Here is a 22204-nt window from a genome sequence, read left to right on the forward strand (position 1 = left end):
CTGAGCATTGTACTTATATGTATGTATGTACAGTGTCTTGCCCAGTAGCTCCTCGCGAACCAAGTATAATATCAAAATGTTTTGAGATCACCTTCGACGGATCTACTGATATGGCCCAGCGCGAGAATACTATAAAAAGTAAGAAGAAAGTGATGTCATTACGTTAAGTACCGCTTCTCGACTAAAGAATACCCTATGTAAATGCAGCCAACAAGAATATAGACGAATGGATATAGCTAGATATGAGTACATTCATTACAATTCGATGATTGAATGCAACGAAAATTTTACGAATTTCCTTATATTAGCTCTCCTAATTATAACACATATCAAGCAGATCGGAAGTCGATTGAAACAGTTACACCTCAAGCTGAACTGGTTTACCTACAGGGTATCTGTCGATATGTTGCACGTGAGGCGCGTGCAAAGGCGCAGCCTTTTCCTGTTGCCGTCGCTGCTGTTGTTGTTGTTGCTGTTGCTCTTGCAGCTCACTGCAAATTTCACTTGGTGCGCATTTAAGGAAATGTCGAGAAATGTCCATTTTGGTTACGGCTAGCGATATTTCCTTAAAAGATTTTTCAACGCCAGCAAATGGAATTGTGGGTGAAAAGTTCAAATGTCAGCTAAGCTTTCAAACAAAAGGTAAGAGTTATACAAATGCAAACAGAGAAAAAGTAAATAATACAAAAATAAAACCAAAACAGTGTGAGCAGCAACAGATGAAGCAAAATAAGAGGAAGAAGAAGATGAAAATATACAAATAAAAGCCGCAAAAGAATTGCCAATGATTTTTTATGCAAATCATAAATCAGCCATAGACATTGAGACATAGAAATGGAAATGTAGACGTGAACCGAGAGCGCAAAGTGATTGGGGAATGACGGCGCGTTTGACTGATTGACAGACGAGCGGACAGACAAACAGGCAAACTGACGAACTGTCGGCCCCCTTCTGCCACGTCCCCGAAGTGAATCACATTTTGCACACTTTCCAGTTATCCCGATTTAATTAACACAATGAGCAGCCGCCGCACTGATGTCTACCTATATCTTTCTCTCTTTCTCCCACTCTCTCCGTCTCGGTGGGCCCTAATTAATTTGAACATGGTCTAATTTCGTGCACGCACAATAGAAAGCTTCGGGTGGCAGATGGGCATGGATGGTATTGGCATTTAGCCCATGCGATTTGCAACTCAACTCTCTACACTTGAGATTGAGACCTGTTTTGCGGTCTCTGCACTCATTGACCTGGCATCATTAACACGCCCCCCTCCCCACACACACACACACACACACACACGCGTCCATGGGCAAGTGGGCTTCAATAGAAATTAGCAAATGTGTCGCATCATTAGCCACAAAAGCCATGGAAGACCCTCAAATGCTGTGGCATCTGCACCGATCTTCAAGTTCCTCTTGGAGAAATGATGTTGTCTCTGTTGCGTCTGTTTTTTGCGGTTTGTGGCGCCGGATTAGCTTGAGGATGCGGGCATCCATATTGTTGTCTATCTTCATCTGTCGCTGTTGTTGTTGTTGTTGTTGTCGTCTTTCTAACTGCGAATTTCACCTGAAGTTTTTTCGGCCAGTTATATAACCTACACACATATTTATATTTGGGTTGGGTAGGTGTTAGCCGTTCGCTGATCGTTGATGATTTATTGAGTTATGACAGTGGGTTAAGAGCTCTGCCCAAAGTGTTTATTTTGCAGATGGAAGTGCCAAAAATGAGCGGAGAAAAATATGCATAAGACTTGCGTAGAGCGTGTGTTCGAGTCTCTAAAAATATAGATATCAATATATGTAAGTACATCAACGTGAGTGTGAGGTGAAAGAGTTGAAAATTCACTACCTACTTATTATATTAGTAGATAATATAATATGGGAAATTCAAATATGATTTGTAGTGTAGTTCCGGTTTTCTCTTTTATTTGGGTATTAGTATTTGAATATTATTAATTAGTTGTTTTCCAAACTGAAGCATCTTCAACCTAATCCATATATCTTTTGCTTTTCAGCTGCTTTCACCTAATCAACAAATTTGAGCCTTTTGAGGCTAGTTTTTATCGTTCTGCTTGACAAAAGTGCAGAGGGGCAACCTCAAGTTCCTTTCTAAGCTCTAATCCCATAAATCTCACCTCTCTCTTGGGCAATTTGGTAAAGCTTTGCTATTTGATCAAATATATTTTCACACTTGCCTCATATATCAAGCGGCCAATGGGGCAAAATTTGCACTACAAATGATTTCAACACCAAAAGGCCGCCAAGAGCGGTTATCAGGAGGAGGCGGAGAGAAGCGAGCAGAGAGAAGAGTGCAGAGCGAGCAGCGAGTAGTCAGGAACAACAGGCAATGCTGAGTTATGGGAAACACCGAGCGCATGTTGTACAAATTTTCTAAGCCCCCACAAGCAACAATAACAACGAGGCCCAAACAGCCAGCCAGCTAGTCAGTCAGACAGACAGTTAGACAGATGGATAGACGGACGGCGGGCCAGTGGGACGGACGGGCCAAAAACGCCAACGGACGACGCAGAATCAGAACAAAAAGCGCGCAAATCTTCAAAAACTGTGCAACAGGCATAAATCTTCCGACGCCTTTCTTTCGGGGGCGGAACGGTACGGTTTTGGTACGGCACTGAACAAAAACAAAATGCTGCATAATTTCCGGGCACCAAGACGAGCTATTCTTAGGCAAGAAAAAAAAAACAGAAAAAAAGAGAACCAAATGGATTACAATAATAATTTTTCATATGCAGATTTTGCTACAGAAACTCTGCTGCAACAAGTTGCCAAAGCCATGAATAATATTTCATTTTGCTGAGCATTTGGGTATTCTGTCTAGCCTACGCCTGAGCTCACAAAGTTTCGCAAGATAAACATGGAAGAGTGCCGGACTGGAAGATATCCTGGAAAAGGTATTGGAGGTTGAGTATAGAGGAAAACTTTATAAATTATAGAGCACATAGAGCACATATTAAATATTGGCATATATGTATATACTTTTATTATGTGATTGGCATATCTAGTACGTATTCGTATGTGGCAGAACTTCTCTCAATGGACTTGAAAATATTCCCTTATTTAGGCACTTGCGAACACATGCACGTATATTCATTATTTACAGGGTATTCGAATGGGTAGTCAAATCGATAAATGCTTTTCTTTATTTTGTAGTTTTTGATGCGCACTTCTGTAGCAACTCAGCGACGCCAATATGTTGCAACAAATTTGCATTCGACTCCGAGTTGAACTTCCACTCCACTTGAGGCAAACAGCGCCCTCCTCCTCCTCCTCCTTCACCTCCACCTCCACCGCCACTTCCAACTTTGGCCGGCACTCGAGCCACGTAGCGTGTATCATTGGCCATGCAAACGTTATCAACTTGAGGCTGTAAGAATTATTATGCTCTCTGCTAAATATAATAAAAACAAACCGGGCATACTTTGCGGTTGGCCACAGGCCAACTCCACTTCCACTTGATGGACTTTAGTCAAAGTCAAGTTGGAGTTCAAGTTCTGGCCGTCAGTTTCTGCATAATGCAAGTCAACGTCGACCGTCGACCATTGATCGTCGATCGTTGAGCGTCGAGCGTCGAGCGTCGATCGTCATAAGACGAACGTCGCGTCGGATCGTTGCAGTCAGCCTCATCATCATATTGCCAATAACGCATGGATTTGTGCAATAGATTTATTGAATTATTGCTTTGACCGTGGCAGGTACATGGCTCCACTCGACTTGTGGACCTCGGCGAGTTCGCAGTATGGAAAAATGCATTTGAGTGGGTGATAAATTCAAGCCGAACCGATCCACATAGTCATTATACCAAGCGGCCATAAAAGAAAGCAGCCAGGCTAAGTACACGGACGCTGATGCGAGTCTCGAGCTCAACGTGGAGACAGAGTCACAGCCCAGACTCTATGATAAGTCCAATTAAAGTTGCCATTGCTCGACTGCCAGCTGTAGGCAAGGCAAAGAAAAAGGCGGCTCTATAAAGAATACCGAATGCCAAATACACTTGCAGCAGCAGAAAGTTAAGCAAGTTGCTGCAGTCGAGAAGTTGAGGTCATATGCTATAAAAAGCTTCGATTAGAAGTTGATTGGGGAATTATTAGACTAGACCTAGTTGTCCCAGAAAGAGTATTTATATACTCTGAGCTCAGTTTAGTCCACTGACAAAAGCGACATCTCCATGCTACATCAGAGTATAACCAAAAACAACAATGAGCGCCTTAGCCTGGCCTAAACGCTGGCCAATTGGCCTGGCCATCATAAGCAAATAATCAAGCCATAAATCTCACCTGACCAATGAGCGATTTACGTTTTCAGGCTTTTCGACATTTTTTTGAAAGTAAAACCTAGCCGAAATATTCTGCAATTATTTGGCAATTTGTGTGCTGCGAATGAAATTTCTATGATTAATTGCCTGGCCGGAGCTCCAGTGCTCCAAATTCTGACCGAGTTTAGCTGATATTTAAAAATGTTCAAAGCAAACGTCAACCTGCTGCGACTCGAGAGATTCTCGCGCTGTGAAGTGCACTCCACTCGCTGCTCCACTCTCAAGACGAAAAAAAAAAAGAGATGGAAAAAGACGAGAGAAGAAAAAAATCAACTGAAATGCTTGGGGCGCACGGGCTCAAGTGCGGTGTTAGACGTGGCTTACGGTCTGCCCTGCAATTGCTTTGATTTCTCTAGCAACATACAGCAGTACAATTACAAACGCTGACAGTAGCCGGGCCGATCTTCAACTTCATTAGAGAGATTTCGATATTGTTTGAATGCCACCGTAAAAGAGTAATATGCATACAGAGATATACACAGATACGTACATATATAATTGGTAGTCAGTGTAGCCAGGCTTTCAGGCACTTCACTTTCCAACTATGACATGGCAATAATAATTGCGTTGCCCGTCGGCCAGAAGGGGGTGCCGGAAGGTGGGCAGCGGCCGAGTTTCGGTAGCGCTTTAATCACGGGATGAAAAATAATATAAAAAAAAAACACTAAAAATAAAATCGAAAAAAGTATTTATATGTATATGAAGGAAAAAGAAGGTGTCTTGGTGTGAGAATGTGGAGCATATTGTGTGAGTCACCTTGCGGTTGATCCAGTTGTCTCAATTAGCCGTAGCTTTGTCGCCTCGTTTTCGGTTTAAATCACTTTAAAACTCATTAATTTCATCTCATTCGCTTTTTAACGGTGTTTTTTTTTTCTCTTCTCTCGAATGATTCTGCGTCTTCGGTGCTGTTAACTGTTAAGTGTGGATAATGTGTGAAGAGAGCAAATGTATTCAATGACTTTCTTATATCCTGTTGATTGATTTATGCTGAGATCGTTGTTGGGGCAGTCAATGCCCTAGATATGATATGACTCAAGTTTTGAGCTGAGAAGGAATATTTGTGCGATTTATGAAGATGCGTTTAAAGTGCTTAATTAATTGATAAGTGACTTGCAGTTGCTCTGGCAGAAGTTGGTTGGATTTTATTGGTAAATGTACTCACTGTATGATTAGTTGGCCTCTCAGGTAAATTAATGCATCTAAATCAATTAATTTTATATATATTTTAATCATCTTTAACAGCATATATTCGACTCTTTATTATTTATTGATGTAAATCAAATATGTATTTATTTTAATTTATTTATTATAAATTTATTTTCCTAAATGTGTATAGAACATGCCAAAGATTGTTCTGAGTGATTGTTTATAAAGAACCATAAATAAATATACCTAACAGACTTTCTTAAGATAAGTTAACCGAGTTAGGCCTCGAGCAATGTTCGTCCTATTCGCCAAAGTTAATGAACATTTATGGCTGTGCATTAAAATGCACTCATTCACAACGGAGCTTAGCTATTTGCAGGGGTCAAGTTGACAGGTACAAATAACTTCTCTCTTTTGGCTGGGTCTACTGTGGCAGTTCGCTGTTCGCTGTGCGGCTGGGCGTCACGCTTGATTCGTGCGCTGTTATGATATTTTAATAAGATCTGGCAGAGCGGAAGAGGCGAAGCGAAGGGAGGTGGATGGGGGAAGCTTGCCATTTGTTTGGGCTATTGGCCGTTAAGCTGGGCAAATATGTAGACGGGCTGAGTTAGTTACCATACACTCGATACACGACTAGACTATATATAATAATAGTTGTTGCCCCCGCCAGCAACAACAATCGAGTGAGATATTTAGATTAACAGGTTGTTTTCATTACAATTCGTGCTTTTTAACAAGCAAAACGTGCACTTTCTCCGCACGCAGAGCCAATAATTTCTGAGCCAAAACTCTGTGGATCTGCAGCACCATGGCCACTAGAGAGTGTAGTCAGAGAGGGAGAGAGAGAGAGAGAGACTATAGCAACTGCAGTGACTCCCAACTCCGTCTCCAGACTCCTTGGCGTGGAACAATAGCCACATTGGCAGGCATCGACATTAACATTGACTTTACACGACTTTGGAGCGATCGCGTTGGTAGCTTCATATTTTTATTGTTGTTGCGCGCATTGCGCATTGTAAAGAATGTAAGTTTGTTTTTATCATTCCTTTTTCCTTTTCTTATGCCTGGGATCGTGCCTGCGTCCTTAAACTCTTGTTTGGTTGCTGGCATAACGCATCTTTTTATATGCATAGCTGAGGGTATTATGAATTTGTCAGACAGCCTGAAACGGATCGATTTCTGTGAAGATAATGAAAATGCACATCGATGCTTGTTGCTCAAGTGAAGTAGATATCTAATGAACTAAAGGTTGCTTATATATGCGAAAAGTTATCAAATTTTAATTACACATCTTAATTTATAGATTTCGATATATGTTAAATTTAATAATACTTCTTACAGTTCACTTAAGATCGTCTTAACTCCAACTATGATCTATGGATGTCTTATCAGCATCGTCCTCATCTCAATCAGCACTAGAGTTGACCCTTTTCGCATACATCTAATGCACATCAGCTTTCTCTAGAGTATTTAAGATTCTTGGTTGAAAAAGTAGATTTGTTTTTGGCCATTCTTGCGGGCTGTTTATGCAAATAATGCGCTGCTGGGTCACGTTTATGGGTTGTACGTTGTAAAGTGTCAATTTCCCAGATGCGCATGGCACACACTCACCCACACACACACACACACACTTTCTTATATATCTATGTATGTGTATACATTTAGCTAGATATCAAAATGGGCATTGAGAACGTGCAGCTTATGTCATAATCGCACAGAATCCTTGTCTCTTTCGCTGTTGGGTGTTAATGCGCATCCGCCATGTGGTCAGCGGCAGCAGAGGCAGCAGCGTCAGTTTTCCCACATTTCGCGTTGGCCATGTTTGTGGGCATTATTTCTTTATGGAGTTTGGCTACTGTGCACTTGCTGCCTCAGACATCGTAGCTGTTGTTGGCTAGAACAATGGATAGTTTGTTTGCATGTAATCTTGACTGCTTGCTTGCACTTACCTCCGCCAATCCTCTTATTGTGTGTGAGATTTCTGACTGCGATGTGTGCACAGGACATGAGTTGAGCCCTGGCTAAAGCACACAAAAAAGAAAAAAAAAAAAAATCAGAGAAAGAAAAAAAAAAACAAACAAGCTGCCTGCTCATGTCCCAAACGTACAACAACTGCAACAACAATCACGAATCTTGTGGCAACGAGCGAACACAGCCGCCAATGAGGTAGCTAAATGAGCGCCGCTGCCCGAAAGTTAACAAATTGCGGCTTTATTACCAACATCTCACTTAAGAGCCAAGCGAAAAGAGCTCTTTGAACTGAGCCAGCAGTCGAGTCGAGCTGATAGATGTGCCCGCCAAAGACTCAAACGAAAGTCCCAGCCATTAGGATAACTATCGCGTGAGAGCTGCGACCAGAGACGGTGTGTGTGGGGTGCTGCTCCCAGGGCAAGCGATCCTGACTTGCCGATGCTCCGCTCAGCTAAGTGGGCTAAAGTAATGAGTCGACGCTGACGCTGACGCCGACGCTCCAGCTGCCGCTCCAGCAGATCTCTGGCAAGCCGATTGGCGCGCATGCGCAATAAACAAACACGCCATGTTACCGTTGTCTGGCAACCGAGAGAGAGCGCGAGATATTCGGGAGCACTGTGGAATGCATCTCCTTAAAGTTGAGCTAAAAATTTAATTTGTATGTCAGTAGAGAAATATAAGTATAATTTATTTCAATTTGAATGATATTCGAGAATTTTATCAGAGAAGCATGATATTATAGAAGAGATAAACTTCATAAAAATTATTAAATTTCTGAAGTAAAAATAATTTTAAAATAATGTAAATTCATTCTAGTTTTTATTTTACTATATAAATATTTGTATATATCAAAAGTAATTATTGAATATTTATATTTTTGATATCAAACCAATTTAAAGCATTTGTATATACATATTTATTTATTTATTTTTTTTTTTTTTAAGAAGTATCCAGTGTTACATCTGAGTAGCATTTTTCTTAATGAAGTAATTTAATACTACATTTTTTTTTAAATATTTAAATAAATTTAAAATAATATCAATTCAAGTTCAAACTTTGCTTGCATTCGCCCAAGTCTTGATACCATTGTCGGCCTATGGATGGCAGCGCCGTTTGGCAGCTTATTGTTTTTGGCCCGGCTTTCAGTTGGTGTCAGCTGGTGGGAGTTGCGCTTGCCAGAAATGAAATAATAATTATTATTAACTATTAGCGTTGGCTGGTAGCCAAACAGATGAGGCTTGGGGCCGATGCCGGTGCCGGTGCGGCAATTGCCACCATTTGCGACTGCAACTGCGACTACGACGCCGAGGCTGGACTGGAAGCACTTGGAGCAGCCTTTGATTGTTTATGACCTTAAGTTGTCGTGCCGCAGTGAAAAGGTCATCATTAGGCACAGGCACAGCCATTGGCAGGCTGTGTGTTGGCTCAGTTAGTTAGTTAGTTGGGTTTGCTTTGCCATTTTGCTGTTGTTGTTGTTTTCTTTTTTTGGAGGCGGTGTCTAATTTGTGGCCGCGGCTCAACTTCAACTTCTGTTTGCGGCGGCTGCAGCGGCGGCGGCTTTTTGTCCGTTTCCGTTGGATCTGCCTTTGATTTTTATGATGTTTTAATTTGTGGCACGTTGTACTAAATTTTCGAGCTTTGCGATCGAGTCGATTATTAGGGCAGATGGCCAACAGGTACAATTTTCCTGTAATTGTTTCAACTTTGAACCGTTCGCCGTGAAAGCTGGGTCTCTTTCGTATGACACAATTAGGCAGAGGCCGCCGAAGCCCTAATCCCATCGAATGATCCCACTCCCTGGTCACTTTCCCATCACTTGTCGGCTTGTCGGCTGGCCGGCAACCAAATAACATTTGAGCCAAATCTCTGGACTACAACGTTGCGTCGTTTTATTTGTCGGCCCAAAGCCGACATACTCCCATTTTTCAAAATGTGTCCAAACAAATATCTTACGAAGCTCTACTCAAAATCAAAAGTAAACAACAGCAACAAAATACAGAAAACTTTGTTGTTTCAGTTTTTGATGTTGGACCGCAATAAATAAATCCCCAAGCTAGAAACTTCCTCGCACGAAAGCACACTTGAGTGACCAAAGAGCAGGCCACAGCAACAGCAACAACAACATAGATCTGACGACGAAACTATCCTATCTACAACACATGTCGCCGCCAATTAACAAAAACCTAAAACAACATTTAAAAAAATATTTACCAAGCCAGAAATTCGCTGCCAGATGAACGACAAAAAAAAAGACAAAATCCAAAAATATAGAAAAAAACCAAAAAAGGATTAAAATCAAAATTGAGAAAATGCTTTCAGGCTAATCCCAGAGACATGCGCAACGTTTGTGTCTCATGTTCTTCAACATTTGTTGCTGTTGTTGTTGTTGTAGCTGCTGGACACACACTTGTCGGTGGGGCTCAAAGCGACATTTCCCACATCAAAAAGATTTCGTCACGCATAATATTTTTATTTCTCATTTTTTTTTCTTCTCCATCTCATTTTTCGACATCCAAGGGTTTCGTTTGAAAAATTTGTTTCAAACAATAACAACAACAACGACAGCAACAAGATGATAAAAACTTTGAAATTATTAAGTCATGCAGAAGACAATTGGATCATTTGTTTATAAGGTGTGTTTGTTGCGCCGCATGTGCAACAGGTTAAAATCGAGTGACGTGTTTCATTGCTGTCGCTCTTGCCGTTATTGTTGTTGTTGGGCATTTGTCAACGGTACCGTTTTCATATATTTTTTATTTATTATTTAACTCTTGACTGAAATCAGCTTAAATATAATTAATGGCTGGCATTGGCCATTGAAAAAGTTTTTGTTTTCGCCTTACGCGGATTCTCGACACAATGCGTTGCGAGCGTGCAGCCAGCCAGTTATTAGCTGCCACACACCATTGTTTAATAAAACTTATTTTATGCTTCTGTTTGCTTACAACAAGATAATTAATAACTGCATTTACATATCCGCAATAGATTAGCAACTGAATTGAGCATTGAAATTGAATCTTAACTGCATGAGCGAAGTTTATGAGTTTTGCTTAGAATTGTAATTTTTTGTTTCCTTATGAACACATATGAAACACATCAGGGTTCAGAAATCTATGATGCGAAGTGCTTTCTGAAGAATTTAGATTTTTTTTATGATATTTTTCTCATTTTTGCCAGTTTTTAGCTTATAAAAACTTATTGATTTTTTTTTAAGCTGAAATTTAACTAGTATGAAGGAAACTGTCCAGAAAGTCTATCATTAAGTAAAAGTATTTATATTGTTCTTCAAAAGCTGTAAAATAGAAATTTTCTGGAATGACCTCTCTTCTCAAACTTAAATCTACATCGATAGAGCGGGGCTATGAGCTCAGTCGCGGTAACTTTGGTTTGATTTCTGATAGTATTATTAGCAGTAGTTATATATACATTTATATACATACTTACTCATATATTATATATATGTTAGATTGGGCGAGGCGGCATTCTTAAAATATTTCGCCTCAGCTTTGTTAAATAGGAAAACCAGCTAAAAACAGGTTCTCAATTATGTCAATTCATACTTTAATAATACAATTCACAGATCCCAGCTTGTGCCCAGCTTCAAATTACAAATTAAAAATTATAAACATGTTGACATTCTTTTGAAATGCATTTACAGTTAGCACGCTCATTAGCAAACAAAAATTGCTCAAGTGAACATATTTGAACAAGACCACGATTTGGATATTATGATCCTGGGTAATTTCTCAACTTTGGCCAGTGATGAAGCCTACGGCCAATTGCTGTACGTCTGTCAGCCTGACTGTGTTAACTCATGTGTGTGTGTTTCTTTTTGACTGTTTTCGCCCGTTTGTTAGCCGTTGTTATGACTAATAAAATGTTAACATGCAAAACACTCGAGCGCGAGCTGCAAATAACAACAACAAAAAATGTCAAAAGGCAGGCAACACGTTTTATTCTTTTTTTCTGATTTTGATTATGGCCCACACGTTGCTGGAGCTGGCTGCTCCGTGCTGCTTTTGCCCTGCATCTGCTCAGCTGGGCAAAAGATCAATGGTCAACATGTGACTGTGAGCTGAGATTGCGTTCTGTGGCAGCCCCCGCCAGTCCCGCACCTGTGCCTCCTACCCGTCTGTCCCGCTCTCTTAATAAGCCTCTGTGCATGATTCATTGGCCTGAGTTACGATCCGAGAGGCTGTGCCAATTCTTTGATTTGCGGGGCGCGTGCCTGTTATCAGTGGCCAGTGCAACGGTTAACAACGGTGAACTGACAGCCAACAGAGAAATATTTACAGACGCATGCAGACATACATACATATGTATATTTACGTGTTATTTGTATATATTTGCCTAACCAAAAGGGAAATTCCAGGCGCAGCCGTTAAGCGAGTGCCGGCTTTCACCTCGTTTCAGCTGCGTCTATTCCTATCAATTAAACTCATTAAATATTTTCTTACTTTTCTTCTTCTTCTATTGCCTCAGCTCAATTAAAACTCATTAAATCATTTACAATATTCATACAATAACAATAAAAGGCACAAAAAAAAAAAAAATAAAAAGAAAACTGAGTGGAAAGAGCCGCCATAGAACTTGCAACGGGAAAACTGTTTGAAGCTTTAATGCATTTGTCATGAACCTGCCAGGCGGCGGCAGCTGTGGAGGCTGTGGCAGCTGTGGCATCTGCGGCGGCGACGGCGTCGGCGGCGGCAGCGGCATCGCTTAGCAGCAAAGTCTTCGCATTGACCGCGACCTGCTCTCCATTGTGCACATGATGATGAGGCTCTGGTAAGGTTGGGGCTGTCGCTGAGGTTGAAACCTCGGCCCCGTTGGCGGCCAGCAACTACACGCTAATGGTCAGCAACTACTACAACAACAACAACAAGCCACTCGCAGCGCACGCTGCCAACATTATAAAGAAATTGTAATAACAATAATGGCTCAATAATTTATTGATAAAGCTTCGATGTTGAATCCGTAGCTGCAGTTAAAGTTGTAGGCAGAGGTCGACTTGAAACGCTAATGTGTGTGCGCTAACGTGTGTGTATGTGTGCCTCTGTGTGTGTGTATCAAACGGTACTTCCCAGGTATTTTTGATATTTTTGTTTTTGGTAACTTCATTTCATGCGAGCGCGTAGTGAGCAAAATCGCTTAGCCCCACAGAATCGTGACTCCCACATTTTAACCCTTGACCCAACCACGAGCGAATGAAGTTAACTGTTTGCCCCTCAACCCCACAGCCGCGCCGCGCCGTTTCCATCGCTTATTTACCAAAATGCTAAAAACGTTTGTTGTACCTGCTTTCTTTGGCAGCCCAATGAAAGGGGGTGATCGGGCGGCGGCCGTCCACAAAACAAAAACAACAGCAAAAACAAAGACAAGCAAAGGAAAAACAACAACACAAATCCACAATAATCATACAATTTATTACCTTTACCTTTTTGCAAATTCTTGAACTCAAAATGACAATAAATCATATGCTTATTTTGAGTTTGGGACCCCCTTATGTAAGTCGCTGGCATGGCACGAGTCGAGTCGGTACATTGTTGTTACGAGCACCCAAAAGGATGTGAAAATGGTCCACAGCCGATGCAAATGCACCGGCCACTGCAGCCGGGGGAAACAGTTCCAATTGGGGACCATTGAAAGCAACAAAAGTTGAAAGTTTGCAAAGTTTTTAGTGAATTTCTCAGAGTTATTTTTAAATACGCGTGTGTATGATTGTAAATTCAAAACTGGAGTTTCTTTTGCCTTATTTTTATCTTTTTTTTTTTTAAACCGATTTCCTTATAAATTACCATACATGGCGTATACATAATGCGCATTTCCTATGTTTTCGGCTTTGATTTTCGCCAATTTTATATGAAAATTTCGATACTATTTAGTAAATAAAATATAGGTAATTGAACAAATAGGATTGCTGATGATTTTTCATAGCTTTAGATACATATGTATATATTATTATTCCTTCAGTATGTATATATAAGCTTAATCCAAGCTCCCTCTTAGTCCCATTCTTTCTCTGGCGCTCTACCTCTCTAGCTTACCCAGCTTGGCGGAACATAAAAGCTTTAATATCGAAACTCTCACTCTCGAAGCTTACTTAGTCGATGCCGGGATTCGTCTCTTGTGGAATTCGAAAATCGCATCGGCTACTTCAAACGCATCCCTTGCAGCATTTGGCGTACCAAGAGGCCAGCAAAGGTGTAAATGAAAATCATATTTACGCACCTTAAACTACCAAAGACATACACCTTACACACTCATACACACTCTCTTTTTGTGTGTGTTTGTGTGAGTGTGTGTGCTTGCCCACTTGCCGTGGGTTATAGCGCGGAACAGCAACATGCGCAGCAACAACAACAATTATTTCAGACTCGTCACGGGTCCCGCTGGGTCGCAATTTCGGTACTACATTTAGCATGTTCTAATTTACAACCGAGCGACGAATATCGTCGAAGCACCAAAAGGAGCCCAACAGCAGCGCCAAATGTAAGCCAATCACGTAAGAGGCGGCAGCGGCTGTGGCAGCGACAGTGGGCAGTGAATGGGGAGGGGCGAACGGGCGGACGGGTCAACGTTACGTGCTTGTAAATTCAAATTCTGTTTTCGGGGCGATCGAGGCGGCTCGGTGGTTCGTTTTGCCAATCTCTTGGTCAGTGCTGCGCTTGTGGTTCATTGAGCCGCGTTCCGTGCATAAATTAATGAATTATGAAAAGGAGGAGCAGGAGCTCGTTCTCGGCGGAGTGCTGTGGAGCGACATCAGAGAATGCTGTAACAGGAGACCGCACACAATGTCCAACATGGTTTATTAATTCAATTTGTGCCAAAATTAACGTATAAGTGCTTAAATATTGAGTTACCGCCAACGTCACATCAACCGGACGCTAAAGTCAACTTCCTTCTGATGCTTCTTCTTGTCATGGTGCTTATTTTGCATATGCCAGTGGCAATGAGTGCTTCGTGCATGTTTTTGGTATTAGTGTATAATGAGAATACAGATACAGATACAGATACAGATACAGATACAGATACAGATACAGATACAGATACAGATACAGATACAGATACAGATACAGATACAGATACAGATACAGATACAGATACAGATACAGATACAGATACAGATACAGATACAGATACAGATACAGATACAGATACAGATACAGATACAGATACAGATACAGATACAGATACAGATACAGATACAGATACAGATACAGATACAGATACAGATACAGATACAGATACAGATACAGATACAGATACAGATACAGATACAGATACAGATACAGATACAGATACAATACGATAAGATACAGATACAGATACAGATACAGATACAGATATACAGATACAGATACAGATAAGATACAGATACAGATACAGATACAGATACAGATACAGATACAGATACAGATACAGATACAGATACAGATACAGATACAGATACAGATACAGATACAGATACAGATACAGATACAGATACAGATACAGATACAGATACAGATACAGATACAGATACAGATACAGATACAGATACAGATACAGATACAGATACAGATACAGATACAGATACAGATACAGATACAGATACAGATACAGATACAGATACAGATACAGATACAGATACAGATACAGATACAGATACAGATACAGATACAGATACAGATACAGATACAGATACAGATACAGATACAGATACAGATACAGATACAGATACAGATACAGATACAGATACAGATACAGATACAGATACAGATACAGATACAGATACAGATACAGATACAGATACAGATACAGATACAGATACAGATACAGATACAGATACAGATACAGATACAGATACAGATACAGATACAGATACAGATACAGATACAGATACAGATACAGATACAGATACAGACACAGTCACATTCACAGCAATATTGGTTAGTTTTGATGTAAATTTTGGAACAGCTGAGAATTGGAATATTGCATATTGCTCTGGCTAGACTTAGTTGGCTTAGTGCTCTATTATCAATCAAACATTGGCAGGTCGTTCGCATGAAAGCGTTAAGCCACCGGCTGGCGACAATTTGGATCCACCTTATCGTGGCGGCACATGGACGCTATCATCGGCACATCTGTCATAGAAATTTGTGGACTTAACTAAGTCCGCCTACACTCCCATAAGCTTTGACTAATTGGCGAGTAAATCGAGGGTCGATAAAGGCGTCTCTTAACTGTAATTGTAATTTATGGCGCCAAGCCGGAGACTGATTCGCATTTTGGTCATGCAAACGATGTTGGTTTTTCTGGTGGTTTCTATTTCTAAAATTATTTTTTATCGAGCAGTTTAGCAGTTTACGCATGCTAAATATGCAACTCATGCCACAACATAGCCAAATTGCAAGGCTGTGGCAAGTGACTGTTGGCGTTGTTGTCGCCTGTTCAGTTTGGGCGACTCAAGATTCGTACTGAAACAACAAGCATTTTGTCTAGACTGTTATGTTCGATTTGGCCTTAACTTGAAATCGAAATTTTTTGGGGCTTTGAGGTCTTCTAGAAGCGAGTGACCAAATTTCGCATTGATTGTGCAAAAGCAGAAAGTCTGAGTCATGATTGAAGCCGGCAGAATTGAGCAATGTTTTCAGTTGCTGATAAGATAGGCTAAAAGGGCTTTTGAGATAGTCTAAGCAGAATCATGATTTGTTCTTTTGAGTTGGCTTAGCTGAAGGGAGTTTTGCCAAGCGCTTGCTAAAGCCATTCTACAGCAGCTCAATTCAAAAGTTGCCATATCCTAATAATGACTACATAACCCATGGGGCTTGTTGCTTTTGTTATGCTCTTAACTATTATATAGAGATTTATTTTTGGCCATTAGCTGGTATCGCTTGGCCACGAACTAATTAACTAGTTAGCGCCATGTTTTTAAGTTGCGCTATCTTGAGACAGGCGGCAACCCTGACATCTGCCAAGCCCACCCAAAAGCCAAAGAGCCAAAAGCCAAGAGCCGAAAAAAAAAAATGACTTGAGAAGCGGGCGACACTCACTTAGCATTTGATTCATGGTCCTACCGTGCCAGCCAATCAGCAAATCATTAACAACTAATTAAATTATATAAAACAGTCATTAATTAAAGCGGCACAGAACGAGGTCTAGCTACGATTCTACTTCTACTAGAGTTGCCTTTCACTTTGCGCGTTGGCAGCAAGGAGCGGAAACGGAATGAAACGGCATGAAACCGCATGAAACGAAACGATTGCAAATAATGACAAGAACTTTGCGCTAAACTTTTGCACTTTGACATCGGTTGGGTAACCCCCAGGACCAGGTGGTGCAGCGCCGCCGCACTGCACCCACAATTGGCACGCTTTATGCGGCGGCAGTTGTAAATATTTAATAACTACATTAATAACAGCCGCAATGACAATGACAACAACAGCAATAGCAACAGCAACAGCAACAGCAAGCAGCAACAACTTTAATAACACGCGCGCTCCGTTTGGTGATTGCAATTTGCCAAGCAATAAAAACTACCGTTTTGGCCACGTTTGCCAATGGTATGAATTGAATGAATGTCATTAATTTGACAACAGCAACCGTTAAATCAGCAATTCAATCACCAACAACAACAGCAACTGCGAGCGAATGGCGACAAAAAAATACGGTTCTCGATTCTCGGTTTTTGGTTCGGCGCTCGAGCTTTTCGGTCTCGCGGCGTGAGTCTTAAATTACCAACCTTGCCACAATTTTCAATGCGCATTCGCATTCGAATTTGTTTGCAGTAATTGGCCAGCAAAACTGGGAACCCGGACTACGAAACACTATACAACGTCTGACGACTGTTTGCTGCACCCATCAGCAACAGTTGCTGCTGCTGCTGCGGCTGCGGCTGCGGCTACGGCTGCACCACCCAAGCATTCATCGTTTGCCTTTTGCCTTTCAACTTCAGTTACAGGTGTCTCGCGTTTTGCTGATGGTCTGTGCTGAGCCAGGTTCTGTCCGTGTGCCCCGTTGCTGCCGTGTCAATGACAGTTCAATGTGCTCGCGATTTGTTGCTGTTGTTGCTGTTTGTTGTGCGCTGGCAACAGTTGTCGCACATGCAAATCGTGACTGTTGCCCAACCGACGTCCATCACAAGTTGCCAAACAAACTTTGCCAGTCAGTCACAGGCAGTCGGTTAGCACCAAACGGCGTTTATGCAGTGCAACTTATTGCGATAAGGCTTGAAACGTTGATGAATTTGATTCAAGACTGACTTGAGAGTGAACTATAACAGCAATGCATGTTGACTCATTCATACAAGTGAGCATAGTTTGCATAACTATGAAGGAAATATTAAATATGAAATATGAAATATATGAGAATATATGAAACTCTTTCTCTTGCTCTCTCTCCTTCTAGCACTGCTTCTCTCTGAGAAGGGAGTCATACAAGTGAAATATGCAATAGTTATGTTGCTCTATCTTATTCTCTCTATTCTCTTCTTTCATTCACCTTGCGTTAGCTCTAAGTAATCAAGATATAGTATGCTCTCACTCTCTCTCTGTCTCACTATCTCTTTCTCTCTCACTCTCTCCCTTTCTCTCTTACTCTCCCCTTTGCCTTTTCCTTATGTATATCGAGCACTCACTGTCGTTATCTTAAGTATTTATACTGCTCTCTTTCTTGATTACGTATTTAAAAGCCAAAGTTAGCGTACCTCGTTTTAGTTTCTCTCTTATACTTACCTTTCGGTTGAGAATTTTGGGTTGGATTACAGGAAATTATTGTTGTTATTATTATCTATACTTTAGTAACTCACTTCATAAACTTCACAGCGTATGAACGCACTTGTCGACCATTTCAGTTAATCAGTTAGTGCTCTGCTCTGTAATTTTTCTTACTCTTTTTTTTTTGGGGTAGTTGAAATGCGAGTGATTTGCTTAAGACATTTTGATTGATTATTTCCACTTTTTTTTGGCTTTGTGCTGCTTTGTTTGCGCATGCGCCAAAGCGACGACAAAACTGCGACTGTCCAGTTGTGAGCTGAAAGCTGGAAGGCCTGCGCCTCCTGCCACGACGCTTCCTCGCGCTGAGCTTGTCAAAATTGGTGTCTGACTCCGTGGCCACCAAGGCAGCAGGCGGCCAGCGGCAGGCAGAAGGCAAAGAAGGCTTGATTTTGGCCAAGTCATGCGCAGAAAAGTCGTTCGGTTTTATTAATTATTTTGACCCAGAAATTGCCGTTGTTCGATTTCTGTGTGTGTGTATTAGGTATCGGTATCGGTATCGGAGACAAAGTACGCGAATCTGCGCTGGGGGATCGGCGCGCGTTTGTTGTCAGTTAAATTTACCACCTGTGATGAATAACGTTACATTTTGTTGATTTCGTTTGTTTTTGTTGTTGCTGTTGCCGTTGTTGTTGTTGTTATTCAGCGTGATTTATCGTATTTGTGCTGTACCAGCGGAATCGAGCATCAGAATCATTTAACGTAATGTAACATTCGCTTGGCCATGCCCACATCAAGTTGATTACTCAGGTGCGTGTGGCACCGTCTCTCCCGCTCCCGCTCGCTGTCTATCTGTCTCTCTCTTACACTTGCTTTGTCTTTATTTATATATGAGGGCCGTGTACCGTTAATTAATTTGCAAGCTGTTATTATTATTTTTGTTGTTTCTTTATTTATTTTTTTTTTTTTTTTCAATTTGCTTGCTAATGCGCTAGCATTCGGTTTTTGGGGTCAGTTCGACTTGAGTTTAGCAGTGATGAAATCTTAAAGTTGTGATTAGACATGATTTGGTGTAAAAACATACATATATGAGATGAATAGTTTACAGATATGAATTAAAAATTGATTAATGACTAAGGTGAAAAAAGAGAATTCTTGAGCTTGAGCTCTTTCAAGTGTCAAATGTTTAGCTCCCTGAAAAAGTACTTCATATTAAACTGAATCTAAGCTTCGCTTAGTAAGCTCAAATACATATCTATGCATTATTCTGCAGTAAAAAAGTACTTTATACAATAACTGTGCCTGAAATATAAATATATTTATTGCTATTTCAAACAACTTAACATTCAATGTCGCATGGCTCGTTTATAATTAATATTTCTTGACATGTTTTTACATAAAATTTGATTGGCTTGTGTATCAACAATTAACACTATATAATCAATATATAGGAATCAATATGCAATTGATAATGAGCTCTTCTTTAATAATTATTGATAGCGATTCAATTGAAAATAAAACTAGGTTTCAATGAGCGTTCACTTCTTGGGTTTCGAGGCCAGCTGCAGCTTGGAAATGGTCGGGCTCGATCTGGCTGGCGTACGCATGTTGGGTGTGTCCGGGATAACGGTCATCCTAGATGAGGGTGGGGCTCGCGGCAAATTCGATGAGGTTGAAGGTAGCTGGCGTATCGGCGAATCGTTGGTCGCATTGGCCACGCCCTTTGGCCGCCTAAACACCGGCGAGTTCTTAAGCTCCTTCGTTATCTCCTCAGGCGTGGGCATTATGGCAGGTGTATCCCGGTGCATGCGTGGCGACGGCGCGATCGGATTAACGCCATGGGAGCTGATGCTGCGACTGAGTGCCTCTGCCTGCTGCTGTGTCTCCAGATTCGCGTCGCGCATCATCAGGGAAAGCCGTTCGCGATCGTTGCGCTCCTGTATCAGCTGATTGCGCTGCCGATTGCGTATCTGCTCGAATTCCTGCCAAAATGTCTGCGTTATCTGGCGCGAATTGCGATGGAGCTCGCGGCGCAGCGCCTGCATCACATGCGCATCGCGAGGTAATTCAGATCGGGGGGATCGTTTGGACATAGTTCTTGGTAATAAAGTTAAAATAATTTTGACGAGATGACGAGAAGAGAACAAGACTTGAAAATTATACACAGTATTTGATAGTAAACACTACGCAGCCATGACGTTTGTGTCTGTGGCCGTTTGATCGATGCGAGTTTTCTAATTGCGCCGCCAACTTTCTTCTTTAATTGTGGCGAGAAAAATGAGGCCCGTATCGAAATGGCATGAAAAGCATAGCACATAAGAACAACAACAACAACAACAACAGCAACAGCAAATCAAATAACAACAACAGCAACAACAGACGTCACTCGAGGAGATCGAGAGAAATTGTTTTCAATATTGTATGTAAAATGAATGTATTTGTTCTGTTGTATATGCAGTCAATCAATCATGCGATAGAAGCTTAAATACTTGGCCCAATTGGGCCTTGGCCAAACAATGGGCCAACGTTTGTCTTTCGATATAATCGCAGCACACCAGAGCAGCTGAGAGGCAGCAGCATAAGCATCAGCATCAGCAGCAGGAGCAGCAGCAGCCGCCTCATCCACTCCATTTAGCTGAAATGAAAACAAAATTGCCAGCAGCGCCGCCTCCTTTTTGTTTCCTGGCCAAGACGCCCCGCTGTGCACTTGTCGAAGCCAAAAGTTCAACGATTGCCGCCAACTGTTTTAAATGCGGCTACCTAACCGAGTTGCAGTCGCAGTCGCAGTCGCAGGCACAAGTCGAATTGGAGCCGACTATTCGACTTGCGACTCACAATTTATTCTTTATGGCTTTTGTTTCTGCAGAAGTGAAAACAAAAGATTGTCATCGAGAGCAGAGACTCGGGTTTTTTGTTTTCCATTGCTCTTTCGTTTTTGCATAAGATCAGCAGCTCCTTGATAGTCTCCACTCATACAGTATATATAGAGAAATATATGTATATTTATATGCGATATGAGTGATCGCCCTAATTGGGTGAAAGTGCTTAGAAAGTGTGACAGTGGTCGAAAGCGCACTCATCAATGCGATACCCCCTGTCAAATCAATATCTATGGCCTCTACCTATACCTGTAGCTATATAACATACATCACCCGCATATATAGGCATCGTCAGCAATCAGCTAGCAAAACGACTACAAAGCTCCGTCCGTGCGGCGGTCTGTGAGATATTCCCAGGCTGGACCAGGCCACAAAACTAGAACTCAAAATCATACATCACAAGCAATTACCGACTAAAATGCGGCAGAGTAAGCTTCGACAACGACTAAGGCAAGCGACTAACCTTGGCCGCTAGTGAGGAAAAAAGCAACAAACGAAAAAAAAGGCGAATAAAATACAAATATATATATCTATATGTAAGAGAGTAGGTTGCTGTTATTATTGTTGTTGTTCATACTCTTTGATAGTTGCCAGGCATATCGATAAGCATAGAGTTCTATGGGTTTCTATAAGTTCCAATGTAGCACAAGGTCTTTAGTTGAAACGGATTTAGTTTAAAAACAATACAAAAATCTTTTTATGTTTTAGATATATTTTAGTTTAGCAAACTATCTCTTACTAAATCTATAAGTAAGCAAAAAAATAGTTATAATCATATATATATTCATAATAAAATCATATATTTTACTTAGTCTGCAAATGCTTTAAAGAAAAACTCTTGAGCGACGAACTGAAAGTATTTCTAAAAAAATGTATTTAAATGTGATTTGCATTTTATTTTACTAATAAATCTAATATTTAATAAACTTTAAACTGTAATTAAAAAAAAAAAAATAGCATTTGACTATATATATGTAATATTGTATTTTAATTTGTGGTTTTGTATAATAGAATTTAATGTATGCTATCCAGATTTCAGATCTACAAAATGTGCGTTTTTTCCCCCAATATATAATAGAGTATATGGAATTCGCATTAGTTGCTTTTTCAGTCTTCGCAACTTGTTGCTGTTCTGTTGGGATGTTGTGTATGCCGCGCATGCATCATCATACCATCATCCCATTA

The 22204-nt window shown here is 40.9% G+C and overlaps 1 protein-coding gene across 1 annotated transcript; it reads right to left on the reverse strand.

Annotated features, from left to right (window-relative positions):
• Positions 1-19600: 19600 nt before the first annotated feature.
• Positions 19601-20375, reverse strand: LOC108657735 (uncharacterized). Its single transcript, XM_018110391.3, has one exon. It carries the CDS (start codon positions 20231-20233, stop codon positions 19679-19681), a length of 555 nt encoding a protein of 184 aa, XP_017965880.2. The 5' UTR covers positions 20234-20375; the 3' UTR covers positions 19601-19678.
• Between the last annotated feature and the right edge of the window lie 1829 nt (positions 20376-22204).

The sequence above is a fragment of the Drosophila navojoa genome, chromosome 3 (assembly GCF_054131105.1).
Source record: "Drosophila navojoa isolate 15081-1374.11 chromosome 3, UAZ_NAV_1.0, whole genome shotgun sequence".
NCBI classification, from domain to species: domain Eukaryota; kingdom Metazoa; phylum Arthropoda; class Insecta; order Diptera; family Drosophilidae; genus Drosophila; species Drosophila navojoa.